The sequence below is a fragment of the Rhipicephalus microplus genome, chromosome 4 (genome assembly GCF_043290135.1).
Source record: "Rhipicephalus microplus isolate Deutch F79 chromosome 4, USDA_Rmic, whole genome shotgun sequence".
Taxonomy (NCBI): domain Eukaryota; kingdom Metazoa; phylum Arthropoda; class Arachnida; order Ixodida; family Ixodidae; genus Rhipicephalus; species Rhipicephalus microplus.
This window is the reverse complement of record NC_134703.1, coordinates 122,710,504-122,727,093: the sequence shown is the minus strand read 5'-3', so window position 1 is coordinate 122,727,093 and position 16,590 is coordinate 122,710,504. Positions and strand designations below refer to the sequence as shown.

General features: G+C 44.3%; 1 protein-coding gene across 8 annotated transcripts in view; it reads right to left on the bottom strand.

Moving 5' to 3' along the window:
• Window positions 1-16,590, bottom strand: part of LOC119172328 (uncharacterized) — a 182,162-nt gene that overhangs the window by 72,062 nt on the left and 93,510 nt on the right. For all 8 annotated transcript variants that reach the window (XM_075893600.1, XM_075893598.1, XM_075893604.1 and 5 more), the window contains one exon: window positions 14,734-14,989. In XM_075893600.1, coding sequence (XP_075749715.1) covers window positions 14,734-14,989 — 256 coding nt within the window. The remainder of the gene's footprint in view (window positions 1-14,733; window positions 14,990-16,590) is intronic.

Below are 16,590 nucleotides of genomic sequence, written 5' to 3'. Positions count from 1 at the left end.
CAGCCTGTCAGATTGGCGCAGAACGGCACAAGTGGCACAGCATCCACCCCGGAGTATATGGCCTTGTTTAATTACAATGTTTTCTGTCATGCCTATCACACCACACCTTCTTACAGAGAACTTGGTTTGAAATCCATACTTGTTATGGATTTCAACCAAGAGGTTATGAAAAAAAAAGTGCCAACAAAGAAACACTGGGCAGAGGCCACATGTTTGAGAAGTCAAATATGACAAGACAAACCAAAGATAATTTTTAGTAGGCTTGTGCAAATATTCGAGTGCTTCGAATATTCGAACAAATAGTAGAGTATTCGAATTCGCTTCGAATTTAATTAATGGCCACATGTTTGAGAAGTCAAATATGACAAGACAAACCAAAGATAATTTTTAGTAGGCTTGTGCAAATATTCGAGTGCTTTGAATATTCGAACAAATAGTATTCGAATTCGCTTCAAATTTAATTAATCAAATATTTAGAAGTATTCAGCATGAACGAAAAGATGTATACTAAACCGCACGTAACAACCTGTAGAGGTGGTTTCACTGCAGTATAGCGGTGCTAAACCGTGAAAGCACCTATCCAGGAGAAATCTGCTCTGGCGCGACGCTTTACTTCAAACTTAAAGGGGCCCTGCAACACTTTTTGAGCATGGTCACCAAACGCTGCCGATAGGTAGTCGAGGCTACCAAGAGCACGCGAGCTAAATATTATTGCACAGCACGTAACCTGGAATTCACAACGAATTCTTAAGGTCAGACAAAAATTGCTTTCTTCTCTCGGCAAATAACACCACAATGTCAATCGCTCGTCACAGCCATTGTATCAGCCATTGGCCGAGTTAAGCATGGGGCGCTCGTTCGTAACTGGGGCTGCTGCGGGTGGCCGCGAAATGTCCACGCGTACAAGCGCAATCACACTGAAAAGTCGCATATTCAAAGAAGGCCATGTGCCGTGCCAAGGCCAAGGCCATGTGAAGCCAAGGCCATGTGCCGTGCCCTCACGGCCATGTGCCGTGAGGGCACGGCACATGGCCTGCAGGCAACATGTCTAAGTCGGCATTGCTGTTTATGCAGGCACTTTCGTGGATTGTGGGAGCGACAACTACGAGCGGCACATTCTGGCTACCTTCCCACGAGTCTCATCAGGTAACTGTAAGCAACAAGTGGGTGGATCAACCATCATTGGTGTCAACTGGTGGCAAAAATTGGCTGCCTTTCGACGGAACTTATCAGGACTCTGAAAGCAGCACCTGGACGGCTCGTCTATCATCAGTGACGTCATCAACACCTCGGCTAGAAAAGGAGCAGCCCAACCAAGGAACCCTCAGAGGGCATAGCACATGGCCTGCAGGCAACATGTCTAAGTCGGCATTGCGGTTTATGCAGGTTCGTTACCTCTCTAATACAGCATGTTATAGTAGTTACAACCGATTTTTGTTGGTATTGCTGTGCCCTCACATTTGTATTGCTTGTGTCATTGATTGCTGGTCTGTGGTGTTGATGCTTTTAAAGTCTGGTGATGTTGAGGAAAACCCGGGGCCAAGGACTGCTGAGATGTTGGAGCAAATCTTAGAAAAACAAGTAGCATCCGAAACCAAGATATATGCTATGACGAAAGAAATATCCGATTTAAATATTAAAACTAAAAAGTTGACGGACTATTTTAAAGTTATTGAAGAAATGAGCGAGCGAATTAGCAGGCTGGAAACTATAGTTAGCCAACAAGAACAGAAGTTAATTGATTACGAAAACGGCAGTAGACGTAATAATCTACTCGTTTTCGGCCTACCGGAAGATTCTGGTGAAACCGAGTCAGACCTGACAGAAACTGTTGTTTATAAACTTTTTGACGCAAAATTGGATATTAAAGTAAAATCAGTTGACTGAATCCACCGGCTCGGCAAGCAAAAACTAAATAGCTCAAGACCGGTCATGATTAATTTTTACGATTACCACGAAAAATAAAATGTGCTAAAAAACTGCAAAAAATTGAAGGGGACTACTATTAGTGTCAGCAATGATTACGCAAAGGAAACTGTCTACGCAAGGAAAAAGTTATGGAAAAGCTTCGAAACCGAAAGGACAAAGGCAGCAAAAGTGAAATTGATTCATGACAAGCTCAAAGTGAACGGCGAGCTTTATCAGTGGGATCCGACACGAAATATTCGTACTCAATGTAAGCAACAAAAAGATAACAAGAAACGTAACCACAGCTCTGCAACTTCCGCTCATAGCAGCTCGAATGTGCCAAAGCTGACCGATGAAAGTGGCATAAAATCATCCGAGACGGCGCGTTCATAGCTAAAAATTCTTTCACTGAATGCGTGAAGCATTGTAAATGAAGTAACAGGTTTAGAAATCTTGTTGATTACACACAACCCCCATGTTGTTGTCTTAACGGAGACAAGGTTGAATAGTGCTATAACAGATAACTGCATCCTACCGCCAGGATACAAGATACTATTCCGGTGGGACAGGGACACCAGAGGTGGCGGTCCGGCAGTGATAATTAAAAACAATGTAGCGGCAACAATAGTACATTGTCAGTTGCCAGAAACGGTGTGGTGCAAGGTGAATTACGCTAATTATGCGCATCTCATTGGAGCCGTCTACAGACCACCCGGAAGTCAAACCGAGATTTTAGAATAATTAAATATGTTTTTGTGTGATCATGTAAATGAAAACACAAGGCTGATAATGGCTGGTGACATTAATTTAGCGGATATAAATTGGGTAAGCTTTTCAACTGGTCATGCGGAAACCCGTAGTGCTGATAGGTTATTAGAGCTGATGTTTTCTCATAACCTCACACAAATTGTAAAAGATTATACGCGAGCTACCCCTACGTCACAGTCATTGTTAGACATTGTTTCATAACGAGTAGAGTTACTGATTATGCCGTATATCAGACCATAGAATGGTTGCGGTTGACGTATTTTTTTATACCGGCTTTCGAGCAAAGGATCATGTCTATGCACATATTAAAGAATACGATCGTGCTGATGATACGGCAATCCGACTTTTTAGAAATGTCGCTTGGCGAATTTCAGGAGGAATCAAAACTTGAGTCTGTTGAACAGATCTGGAAATGTTTTAAGGAAATTGTAGGTTACTGTTCAGACTTCATACCCACTCGCGTTAAAAAGACAAAACGAAGAAATCCATGGATAAGTAGGAAAATAATTCACATGAAGCGTAAACTAAAAAGACTGTGCAGAACACATAGGGCCTCGACCGAAATATCATGTGCTAAAAAAAAACTTGAAAGCAGAGATAGCGCAATCAAAGAAACATTTTTTCAATAACACACTCACTAACTTTCTAACGAACTCACCACGTAAGTTTTGGCTGTTTTTTAAGGAAGCGAATGAGGGAATCGATTTTATTGTAGATGGAAAAGAAGTAATCACAGAAAAGTCAGACATAGCTGAAAGGCTCAATCAATTTTTTAATCGGTTTTCTGTAAGGATCAGGGTGACGAAATTGAATCGGGTACTACAGTGACACTTCAGGAAGATGATATAAATATTAACCGAGAAGGTATACTCAACTACTTCTTTTAAATACCAAAACGTCATGTGGACCTGACGGTACAGTCAAACCTCATTATAACAAAATTGGAGGGCTGCCGCTATTTGCTCGTTATAACCAATATTTCGTTATAGCCGTAGCGGGCATTTACCGCAAATATTATGCACTGTACTTACCCCAAAAAAATAGCGGGCGAAATAGCATCCCGCCGCACGGTGGTATGCAACAAAATAACCGCATTCCCAAATGAAAAGCAAAATAACCGCATTCCCAAATGAAAAGGAAAAAGTCATGCACCTGTTTTAATGCACTTCAATATACACAGCTTGGATTTCAGGCAGACTTAGCTGCAAAGAAGTCCGTAATTGGACGTTGATGCATCTTCCTGATGCGAACGATGGCTCTCTCAGCTGCGGCCGCAATGTTCAAGCCATCTTCGTCGCCCTCGTGAGCGCCGAAGTAGCGGCGCAGTACGTCCACCGCGTCTAATGCCTCCGACGCCGTCGGCACGTTTGTCTCCTGTTCGTCGACAGAGTCATTGTTACTGGTTGCGTTACGATCACTGACAGCGCGCACAATATCGTCATCCAGGAGCTGCTCCGTTGCCACCACTTCCGAGTCCGCACTCACATAGTCGCAAAACGACTCGCTGTCAGGCACGACACCGGCGTCATGAAGTGCCGTCCATGATGCAGCGACTTCGTTTGATGTGGCAAAACCGTCCGGCACAATGGGCTCGTCTGATAACTCATCGCTGGCGTCTGGTGCGGCGGCAAATGAGGCGTGTCGAAAGCAGTTTGCGATCGTGGTCGCCGTCACACTCATCCACGCCGCCTGAAGCATTTCGAGCGCAGCGTACAAGTCAACATCGGTGTCTCACTTCATCCTCATGTTGAGCAGGAGCTTGTCTATCACACGCTTGCAGTAACCTGCCTTCAGCGACATAATCACGCCTTCGTCAAGCAGCTGTATTTTTGCTGTGCAGTTGGCAGGGAGGAACAGCAGCTCGATGTTTTGAAGCATGGCAGCGGTATGGTGGGCGGTGCAGTTATCTAAAACAAGGCACACCTTGCGGTTCGCTTTTGCCAGCTTCTCCTCCCATTCGCAAAGCCATTTTGAAAAAATCTCCCTGATCATCCAGGCTTTGCGATTGGCTACGTACTTGAGTGGGAGCTGCCTCTTCCCCTTAAGCAGGGACGCGGGTCTTAAAAAAGTAAAAAATGGCCAAAAATCGATTTTGAGAAAAACGCATTTTTCGAATCTTTGAACCTATAAACACCTCTCCTCAAATTATTAACGCTAAATTCGATAAAAAAATAGGTTAAAATCTATTTTCAAACCATCACGGGAGTCGCAAAACAACCCGCAAAACAGAAAACTTGTTCGAACTTCCCGCGCGCACCGCCAGCGAAGCAGCTGGCGGATCGGCGCCATCTTGGGCTTGTTTTGAAGCTGGTTCCTTTGTGCGCGTTTTGCGGGCTCTCAAAATGGCGTAGCTCCAACACAACGACTGCCCTCCCCCGTTTTGTGAAGCCGTCTGCCGGACCGCTGATTGGCTAGAGCGCGCGCGCTGGCGAGCCCCCCCCCCCGTCTCGCGCTTACCATTGGCTGGCGCGGCGGCGCAACCATGGTTGCTCGCTCTTTTTTTTTTTGTTTGGTTTTGCTCCGTCGGCGCCTGCTCTCGTGCGTGTTATCTCGTCTGCTACCCGCTCGTGTACAGACGTCGCCGACGTATACGTCTTTCTGCATTTCGCCGACATGGCTTGGGAAGCTCGCCTGAAGAAGAACACTCGTCAAGCTTTCTGCAGGAATAAAAGCGAGCGTGGAATGCGCGGCAGAAGGGAGCGGCCTGCGCGCCGCCGAGAACGCCGGAGATGGCCGAGGCAGCGCATTCTGACGACAACGAGCTGTCGGAAATGCCTGTTATTGCGGAGGCAGCACATTCAGACGACGACTCGCTGGCGCAAGTGCCTGTTATTGCCGAGGCAGCACATTCAGACGACGATTCGCTGGCGCGAATGCCTGCCGAAGTGGTGCACTCTATTCGGCCCAGCTGCAGCACTTCGTCGGATCATCACGTCAGCGGATCGTCATCCGGCACTACTGGAACCACTCAAGGTCGTGTCGACACGACGTTTTACTCTGCTTCACAAATCTTCACTTTACTCGGCTTCACAAATCGCGGAGGGAGCACCTGCAGAGCAGTTCAACAAAGGCAACACTTGCAAAGCGACATAAGCCTGCAAGAGACACTGCATACAGCCCTGGCATGCTGTAGAATTGTAAGGATGTCTGGGACAAAAATGTGTGTTTTACTTGAAACAGTGTTTTATGTATAAAAGGGCGATGTTTTTATATATAACATGCGTCTTCCTTTGGTTTTCAGTGCACTAGAACAGCCACAAAGTTGTAGACTGGGTTCCTTATAATGATTCAACGGCCAGTACACAGTTTTTAAATGAGCTGTGGCAAATATTTTGGGAAGGTGCATTGACACATTTGGTACAGCCATGCTCACATAATGTAGAGCTATACAACGGTGCCATTTTTATTGCTCTAGCTTCACTTTAGCAAAAGTTACAGTTATTAGAAACTTTAAATGCGTTTTTCTCAGTTCGATGTTTTTGTGCACCACACTAAACCTTAGGGGTTTTTCTTATATGTTACTGTTGATTGAGAATGACAAACTTGGTATCATTTTATTTGTAATAACATTACCTATGGGGTGATGCTATTTTGATTACTCTAGAAGCATACTGTTAGTAACAATTATGGATAGTAATGAGCGAAAATTGAACAGAATATCCATTGTAAGTGCTGGTCTGTTTTCTTATCTATATAATGCCTAAAAATTAATAAAAATAGCATCACCCATACAGAAAGCCCTCAGCATTGGGGCTATGCATTTATTTTTTGGATCTGGCTTGATTAAGTTGCCAAAAAGCCCCCAATGAAGTGCATAATTAATTAAATTACAGATGTTAATATCTTTTTATCCACTGAAGCTATTTCAGAAACAATTACATATTTGAAATCAGCATGAAAAATTGTCCAAGATGGTGAGAGGTTTGGTCAAGATTGAGCCAAAAACAGAAAAAAAATTTTAAAGACCCATGTCCCCCCCTTAAAGCAGCGAGGGGATGCACTTTTGTCAATTACGAAAATTGGCAGCTTCTCAGAGCCGGTCATGTTTGCACAATGTAGCGCAGTGATCCGCAGCTTACTTTGTTTGCCGCCATGGCACGGCTCGCCTTTGAGGGCTAACGTCTTGTGCGGCAACATCTTGAAGAAGAGCGGTTTCGTCCGCGTTAAAAATATCCTCCGCGCTGTATTTTTCTAGCAGCCGTACGATGTTTTCTTTCGCCCACTTGTTGCCTCTGCTTCGTCGACAGATTGCGATTCGCCGCAGACCGCTCTCCCGACAATGTCGTGGCGCTCCTTGGAGCGTTGGAGCCAACCCGAACTTGCTACGAAGTTGTCATAGCCCATGATGCAGGCAAAGTCTCTCGCTTTTCTTTGCAGCAAGGCGCCGCTCAGTGGCAGATTCACGGCCCGCGTGTCCAAGAACCATTTAAAAACGGCCCTTTCGATCGCTTCAAAGGCAGGTGCCCTCATCCTCTTAGCGCTTCCTTTCACGCCAAGTGCAACAGCGTCGATGATGGACTCCTGCTTTCTCAAGATGGTTGACAGTGTGCTCGTCGATATGCCAAAGTCTCTTGCCTTGGTCCCCGATTCGACGACTCTTATCATAGCCACCTTCTGATCTAGCGTTATGCGCTTTCGCTTCCCGTCTGGCGCATTCATGTTATTGGAATTACGAGCGCAGCACGATAAAAGATAAAAGGCGGAAGCGGTCGAAAAAGAGAAGAAACACGCAGGCAAAAGCAACGCGGCTCACGTCGGCGAGCGACAACACTTGCAGAGAAAGTGACTGTGAAGAGGAAGGGGCGCTCTTTTGCGCTGCCCTCTAGGAACCGGTTACTCAAGGGGAAGGGGGTATGTAAGATTAGGAAGCGCACCTCAGCGCCATGAGAAAGGGGAGAGGGAGAATATAAAGAAGACACAAAAGAAAAGGGCGAGATGTTCGCGGAGTGCTCCGCTGTCGGTGGTAGCCAAGCGGCGCACGTGCAGCGACCTCTCCTCCAGAAACAGCGCGTGCAGTCTGCTTTGCACGCGTTGCTAGAGGGCGCGTGGCGGGAGTTTTTAACTGCTAAATACAGTTCTCGCGTTGCGCGCCGTCTCAAATTCGCGTTGTGCACTGTCGTGACATTGGCTCAAAATTTTACTTCCTAACAAAATTTGTTCGTTATATGCCATAACAGGCAAATTTTGCCTCGTTAAAACGAGGTTTGGATACATTGGTTCGTATGGGGACCTTCAAGGGGAGTTAGGATTTGCTCGTTATATCCATTAATTCGTTATAGCCCGTCTCGTTATAACGAGGTTTAACTGTATATCGAATCAATTTTTGCGACAATTTGCAGAGTGGCTGTCGTACTACCTAGTGATTATTTTCGAGAAATCTTTAAAATGCCACTCGTTACCTCAAAATTGGCATAGAGCAATTGTTGTCCCAATTTTTAAAGGTGGTGATAGAACAACATTGAACAATTATAGGCCTGTCTCACTCACGTCGGTGTGTTGTAAAATATTTGAACATATAGTGGCAAAAAATATTTGGCAATTTTTAGAACAAAATGAATTATTATGCCCCTTTCAGCATGGATTTCGCGGTGGCCTTTCAAAAGTCACACAACTGGTTGAAACTATACACGACTTGCGTGTAGCTGTAGATGCCTGCATGCAAATCGATGTTATATGTATCGATTTTTCAAAGGCATTTTCAAAGACTGAGTTTCACACCGTAAGCTGCTATTCAAGCTTCACAATGTCGGTATTAGTGAGAATGTTCTCAGTTGGATCAGAGCTTATCTAAGCAATCGACAACAAGCCGTTAGAGTGGGAGATGCTATGTCGGGAAATCGGGAGGTGTATTCGGGAGTGCCTCAAGGATCTGTATCGGGGCCCCTACTCTTTCTTTTATACATAGATGACATATCATCAGTTGTCCAGCCACCAGTAAAAATTAAGCTATTTTCAGATGACTGCCTAATCTATTGTCCGGTATCATGCAGAGAAGATCAAGTGAATATCAATCAGTGCTTACAAACCCTAAACTTATGATGTTCTAAATGGGGTATGGAAATTAACATAAAAAAAATCCACTTACACACATTACAAAAAAGAAGGAAGTGATTTCGTTTGCATATAACATTGGTGATAATATGCTGGTGAAAGTCTAATTTTAAATACTTGGGTGTAACAATAACAGATAAGTTGAGCTGGCGTCCTCATGTCGATAACATCTGTCAATCAGCATGTCAAAAATTGTGCTTCCTACGAAGGAAGTTAGGCCGAGCCAGAAAAGATGTCAAGCTGCTTGCCTACAAAACGTATGTGCGTCCGAGATTAGAATATGCTAGCGCTGTGTGGAGCCCACACCAAAAGGTCTAAAAAAAATTAATTGGAACGCATTCAGAGAATGTCAGCTCGCTTTATCTGCTCCAAATATCGAAGAAGGGATTCTGTTACTGAAATGTTAAAAGTATGTAAATTAGAATCGTTAGAATTAAGAAGGCGGGAAAAGGTTGAAACTTCTTTTTCAGATCCTGCATGCCGGGGTGAAAATAAACAGGGATGATTATTAAGCATTCTTACAAAAGGTTTCCAAGAACAACATGCACTATATTCATACAACCAATACATGCTGGAACAGATATCTTCCGATTTTCCTTCTTTCCCGATGCTATTAATATGTGGAATGAATTACCGAACGATATGGTGCAAATAAGAACTTAGAGTGATTTTGAGGTTGCTCTTGATAGGCATTTTGTTGAGAATGTATAGTTATCAGTGTTCATGTATGTGTTTCTTTAGAAATGTTTCATTTGTCATAGAGATCATGTTGTAAATATATTGAGTGAAAAAGCATGTAACTGTGTTTCTCATATAATTATGCTACATGTTGCAGAGTTCATCTTACGATTTTTCAAATATTTAATTTTGTGCAACTCAATTCTTCACCCTCCCTGTAACGACCCTCAAGTGAGGGTTAACAGTATGACAAATAAAAAGAGATAAAGTTCTCAAGGTCACGAACACACGTGACGTACAGTAAAACCTCGTTAGTGTGTACCTGCTTTAAGCGTACTAACGGTTAAAACGTAGTTGCAACGAAGCCCCAACACTCTCTCATAGAGAATAGACCATTCGCGGACCACTTAAGCCGAAGTGCTCAGCCTATGCCTAAGGGTTAGCGCGTACTAACTGCGTACAGCGATAACATTTTGCACGACATAATTTTACTGCTCCGCTTAACTTTACATACACCACAATGTGCCGTGAATGGTTTTCCATCATGTGGATAAGTGCAGAGATTAGCCCACAAGTTATTTCGACTTCCGCGCGATTGCGGCGATGACATTGCGAGAAACCATTAGGGAAAAAACAAAGGCAAGGTGGCGACTACCGACAAACTTGCAGGTATGACTTATTGCCAGAGAAAGGCCTTATCACAGTACCTGAACGTGCTGGGCCGCCGATCGCTGCCGCTTCGTTTTGTGGGACCCTGTTCAAGCGCGCACTGCTTTACAGAAACGCAAGCAGCTTGCTGTCGCAGAGTTGAGCATAGCGAATCGCGAGCACTGAGAAACCTTGCTGCATTATGCCAACGCGCGCACAGTACAGCAAGCGTAGCGCTGTTGTTACCATGCTGCACGCTTCAGTTTAGTGACAGCCTAAATGCGCCTCCATCTGCTGCCAGGACTGTTAGAGCATCGTGGAAAGCACATTGCTTGCTGAAAGCTCTTCGTCGCGTCGTTAACCCGTCAGGCTACTAGCTAAATCTGTGCATCACCTGAAGCGGAGAGGGTGTACTCTACAGCAAGCGGATCAGCAGTCGTGGTGTGCGCAAAGTAAGCGAAGCGCTGCATGCAACTTGCCACGCAAAAAACAAGGTTTGGCTCTCTGTGACTGCACCGCGTTTTAAAAAATAAAACTGCGTCAGTTTTCGCTTAGAAGTAGACCGCGGAACAACTATCACAAACAGCCGATTGTGTCCGTTCTGGCACTTTACCACGCTGCGTATCCCGGATCGCGCGGCTGTTTTGAAATGCTTATCGGCGTCGCCACCACGAGTCAGAAACGTTTCTGTACTTCGGCTAAAGAAAAGAAATGGCTTTGCCGTGAGCATTTCAGGCAACATTTCCAGTGGCACTGAATTTCTTCCTTTGTTAGCAGCGATAGCGCATGCCAGGAGATCAAATTTTGTGGCTGATGATTAATGCGTAGTACATTTAGTACGTAGTTACGCCGTCGTCCCCGGCAGGTACGTATGAACGAGGTTTCACTGTATTTTTTTTCCCTATGCCGTTTCTTTCGGCTTTGCTTCAAGCACTTTTGTCGGGACGTGAAGAAAGAATGCAATTGCAGCATGTGACAAATCTTTGCAACTCCGCTCATACTGGACAGATTCGAAAAATTTTTGCGGCGGCTTATTCATAAGGCAATAATCTTACTTAGTGAATACAATCCATGGCAACTTGAAGAACTGTTGCAGGGTCCCTTTAAATAAACATATCCTCGATTTGACTGATCATTTTTTAAGCTTAAAAGCTTGTTTTGCCAGCGTATACACACTATCTGTAATAAATGTTACATATTTTACAGCTTATCACTTCCCTCATGCTGAAAGTCAAATTCTGCTACTTCTCAAAGTTGTTCCAACTTCGTTTGAATGGAAAAAAATAAGGAAAGCTCTTGCATAGAGGCCTTGTTAAAGATATATATATTGTGCAGGCTAGTTCTTTACACAACATATATTCTATTCGAATTCGATTGGAAATTATTCGACCAAAATCACTATTCACTTCGGATTTGTTTCGAACCTAAAAATCACTATTCGCACAAGTTTAGTTTTTAGGTCTTTTTGAGACTTAAAGAAAAGCTGGAACTTTAAATGCAGATTTCTCAATACTGTTTTTTTTGCATAAAAAAAGAAAAGGGAGTTTCAAGAAACGTTGCAGTTCCTCTAGTTTAAGTGTAGTTAACATGCCTTGAAAGTTTCATCCATATACCTTAAAAATCATTTGGGGGAAGGTGGAGTGCTATAAAAACTCCAAAAGCCACTTTCTCTGAAGTGTGTTTCGGGCACTTTGTGTAGCTTATAAAAACTGTAGCGTAGCAGTGACTGCACAAATTTTAATGCTTTCTTTTTTAAATCTTTGATGACTTCTTGTTGGCAGGATGACATCATTCTTTACCTTGCTTAAGGCATAGTTTGTTTTGCATGTGATAATTAGTGTATAAGAAGTTTTGATGCAAACAATAAAGCTGATAGGGACATTATTTGTGAGAAAATAAAAGGAATAGACAATTTTGGATAATGTCATCCCGTGTAGTGTTCTTCTGAGTAAAGATCGAAACCACTTGAAACTTCCTGGCAGCTTTTGTTACATTGCTTGGCTTTTTACCAGCAGAATATGTCATCAGATTATGTAACAGTGTAGTTAGAAAACTCCGAAATACTGCAATGAAACTTCATTTTAGCTATTCCGGACACTCTTAGGTATGACTGCCAAATTGCATTACTCTAGGTCAACACACACAAAAGTGTTTCTCAATTGCCAAGGCGAGGACCGGAGCTGAATTTCTTAATTTCTGGCAGTAGAGCAATGAAATTTGCCATGTTTATTGGAAACTGTACAGAATGGCTATTAAGTTTCATAAGGATGCTTCATGAGGATGCTTCATAAGGATGCTTATGAAAGGATGCTTCATCTTTTCATAAGGATGCTTAAAAAAAACACCGTAAAAACTTTCAGTTGCTCTTACATTTTAGCCATAGGAATGGTTCATGCTATGACAATCCATAAATATTTTTATCTCATTTTTTTTTTATACAAAATATAACATCTATATTTGCGTATTGCATTTGTTATTGTCCTGTCATACTATCATATATTATCATACTGAACAGTAAGAAAATTATTTAGCGATCTTAAATTAAAACGTCGTAGCGCATGAAAATTCATCAAACAATAGTCGTGCAAGTGAGTTTGCCGGATCAAAACATGCTTCTTGAAAAACTAGCACTAAAGTTGCACAGTGCACAGTCACTACAAAAAAATCAAAATGCCCTAATGCTGTAAAATTTAGTGACCTTGCTTTCAAGGATCAAGGACTTCCTTGATGCCCTTCTCTCTTTTTATCTGCCGCATGTGTTTTATTTTTTTCTTTGCTGGTCATTCTTTGCCAGCTTTTTTAAGGGCGAGACTACCAGGTTGCTAGATGAGGCATGCTGTGGCAGTTATGACAGTTTAGTCAGACTGTGTGACACAGGAACTTCTGAGAAGTTTACTTGACGCAAGTTCGGCAGATAAAAATTCGACCCCTCTTCCAAACAAGTTCTCTTTTCAGTCTCGTCCTGATACACATCATTCTTTACCTGGTCATGAAAAACTTGCTGTGATACAAAGCGTGGCTTGAAATGCACTTTAAATTATATCACCACTGAGGGTTTATATTCTCCGCCAAGCGCTTGGCTGCAGCGTCTGGGAAATCGGCACCTGATATGCTGGGCGGCAATGAGCAATATGCCCAGCCGTGGCAACGAAACACCGGCATGCGATGTGCTTGCCCTTGCATTTTAGAGCGCCGACATGCGAATTCGCCATGCTGCTTCGAGCGATCGCTGCGCGACAAGAGTGGCCGTGGTTACTTGCTTCCAGCTGAAGGATCCGCTCCCAAGGCGTAAAATGCAGATTCGCAATTCCGAGGCAGCATCGAACGCCGTACAGCGCGATCTATTGCTTGCAAAGAAAGACATTGCAGCTTGTTCACTTTCGCATGTCCGCTCGACGATGCTTTTGCTTGCAAAGTTAAAATTCGCATTGAACAACGGCACCGCGAGCGGAGTCAGGCCAGTGAGGCCTAACCACAACTCCGAACTGTTAGCTCGATCGCGATGAGCACGGCAGCAGTGCCTCTTTAAATGTGCGCCATGTTGGACCACTAGTACACTGCCTCCGAAGTCTCCCGTCACGAGCTCTGAGATGCCGGCGGGCAGAATGTCTAAGAAAGAGTTCGAGAAAGAGTTCGACGAGTGAACTCGATACAGGTTCGAGGCGCGCTTCGCGATGAATGTGTGTTGCACTATTGTAGTCAGATGACAGAGTTCCTGCAGCATTTGGAAAAGTGTAATTATCATGGATCCACGTAGACAGAACGAGTCTGAACATTAACTTAATTGCCTTATTTCCAACAGCCGTGATTTCGCGACACAGAAGCTGCAGATGACACACACGGAGCGACAATTGGACCAATAGCGTGGCGCACCGGAGCATCATGGCAGCCCCAGCGAATCGGGGGCCTTGAAACGACCTTCAAACATTTGCTTTTTGTGTGCTTGTTTTTGAACGGAGGAGTCGGAGAAATTCCCTTTCTGACGAGAAAGAGAATTCTCTTTCTCGTCATTCTCCATTCTCGAGAATGGAGAAATTCTCTTTCTGACGAGCCCAAAATCGCTGTGCCTGTCCGTGCCGCCACGGAGCAATAACTTTTTTTAAAACTCGTTTTTTGAATTTCCGCAATAACTTTTGCCACCTCTGCGGGCGCAACAATTTTTAAAAGCCCTGCTGTATGGTTTTCAGTGAAGATATTTCAGAATCAGGAAAAGGGCTACGAAACTGAAAATGACTTTTTCAGAAAATTGCTTTTTTTTTTCGCCTCTTTTTGCGATTTGATCCTTGCTTCCCTCCTTAGAGAGTACGACATGACTGCGTTATTAGGTCCCTTCACGTTCTCATTTGTTAGTCATGATTTGCACCTCAGTGGACACCTCAAGTGTCCAGTTGAACAAGGAACATTTGTGCACGATGAGCTATTGTGAACTCTGCCAAGGTGCCTGCTACAATTATAGTTAATAAATACCCCCCCCCCCCCCCAACCCCGCACCCCCTATAAAAACCTCCTTGAAGGCCGGCTTCAATGTAGAACCTGAAGCACACTGCTAGTAAACGCACACGTCTTTGTGGTTGCCACTGAACCCGTCAATTTCACCAAAATTAGGGTAGAAAATGAATGCTTAGGCACAAGATGGCACAGAAATCACTGCATCTTGCATGTAAATTCTCAAGCTCGCACCTCGTAATCGGAGCCATCGTCTGGCAGTGATATCTCATCCGACTTGTGAGAGCAGGGGCGCCGAGGTCTCATGCGCATGGTGTAAACCATGTCTCCATCAAAGGTGAAACGCAGTGACCGGAGCAGGAAGCTCTGCAGGCCACCCCCTCGTGCAACCGTCCGCTGGGCAGGCTCAGGAAAGTTCATCACCTCGCTCGCCAGCAGTTTGTCGTGAATCGATAGTGGGCCCTTGCTCTCAATCAAGTCCTCGAACAGCCTGCGTTCCAGAGATATCGCCAAACCTCGTTATGATAAAGCATAAGGGTGAATTGTAATTACTTTGTTATAACCATTAGCTTGTTATAACCATTAGTTTGTTATTATAACCATATACATTTCTACCGACAATTAGCCAGATAAAGAGAATGTGCTCACCACCTAATATCAAAGCACCTTGCCGCGCAGAAAAAAAAAAAACTGCCGTCGGAAGGCAGAAAACTAGCGAAATAATAAAGAACGATGCACTTTATTTTCACAACATTCAGCACACTAGCTGGCAGATCACTTAAAAAAAATAGTCCTTATTAGACATTACCGGAGTCTTCTTAAAGCGGATGACTGCTTTTTTCAGCTGCAGCCGCTATTTCGAGCTCGTCCTTGCCGTCATTGTGAGCACCAAAGAAACAGCACAGCAAGCTCCTAGGCGTTTACACGTTCGTCGCTGCTGTCAATATGCACCCCCATCACAATTTCTGCATCTGAAAATGCTTTGGTTGTCACCGTGTTGGCATTGGCACCGTCCTCGTTTTCAGGAGGAGGATAGAGCCGAGAGATAGGACAGAGCACACCCTCACTAGGCTCTATCTTCATTCTGAAAACGTTCCCTGCGCACTAAAGAAGTATATTTCTTTCAAAAATTGATCGAGGGGTTGCACAACTGCAGTAGTGTAGCATATTCTAGCACGGTCGCATGCACCTTGGCTCTGTTTATAGCCCTGGCAGCGGCCACCTTTGAGAGCCAAGTTTTTTTGCCGCAACATCTGATAGAATAGGGCAGTCTCATCTGCTTTGAACAGATCCCTAAGGCTATACTTTTCAAGCCGGTGCCCAATGTTCTTCTCGATTCAAGCCACTGCAGCTTCGCGGTCGACAGTGATTCCCCGCTGACTATGTCGTGGCGCTCCTCGATACCCTGCAGCCAGCTGTCACTAGCCCCAAAGCTGCAGAAGTGCCCTACTAACAGGAGTGCCACTTGCTCAGATTTTTAAGAAACCAATTGAACACCGCCTTCTCGACAGCTTCGAAGATGGGAGCTTGCAGTTTCAGACGGTCGCTTTTGACGCCACATGCGACAGCGCTGGTAATAGCTTCTTGCTTGCTTAGAATCGTCAACAGCGTGTTCAATGGTACGTCGAAATCTTCAGGCACTTTATTTTTTTATTTTTTTTTGACACCAGACTGAACGGCTTTCAACATTGCAGACTTCTGCTCGATTGTTATTGTTTTGCGCTTACAATTGCCTTTGCAATTGTCCATCTCGTGCCTAGCGGCAGAAACTGATAGTGGTGTTGTTCTTTCACAGCGAACGACAATGAACCAAGTCACCATCTCCACCGACCCGGCGCGGAGCTGAAGGGGAGTAGGAGGTCAGATGCGTGCACGGGTCAAAGAGTTCCACAGGAGAAAAAAGGCCGGGTGGCGCGCATGCGCGCGCCAGCAGCTGCGCGGAAGAGATTACCGCAGCTGTGATGAGATGCAAACCGTTGCACATTATAAGATATTGAATTGACGTATACCAAAATGATCAGTAATAGCTCGTTGTGGACAAAGGATGGTTCGTTATGCCCATTGTAAGCACTATTTCACTTCGTAAAAACG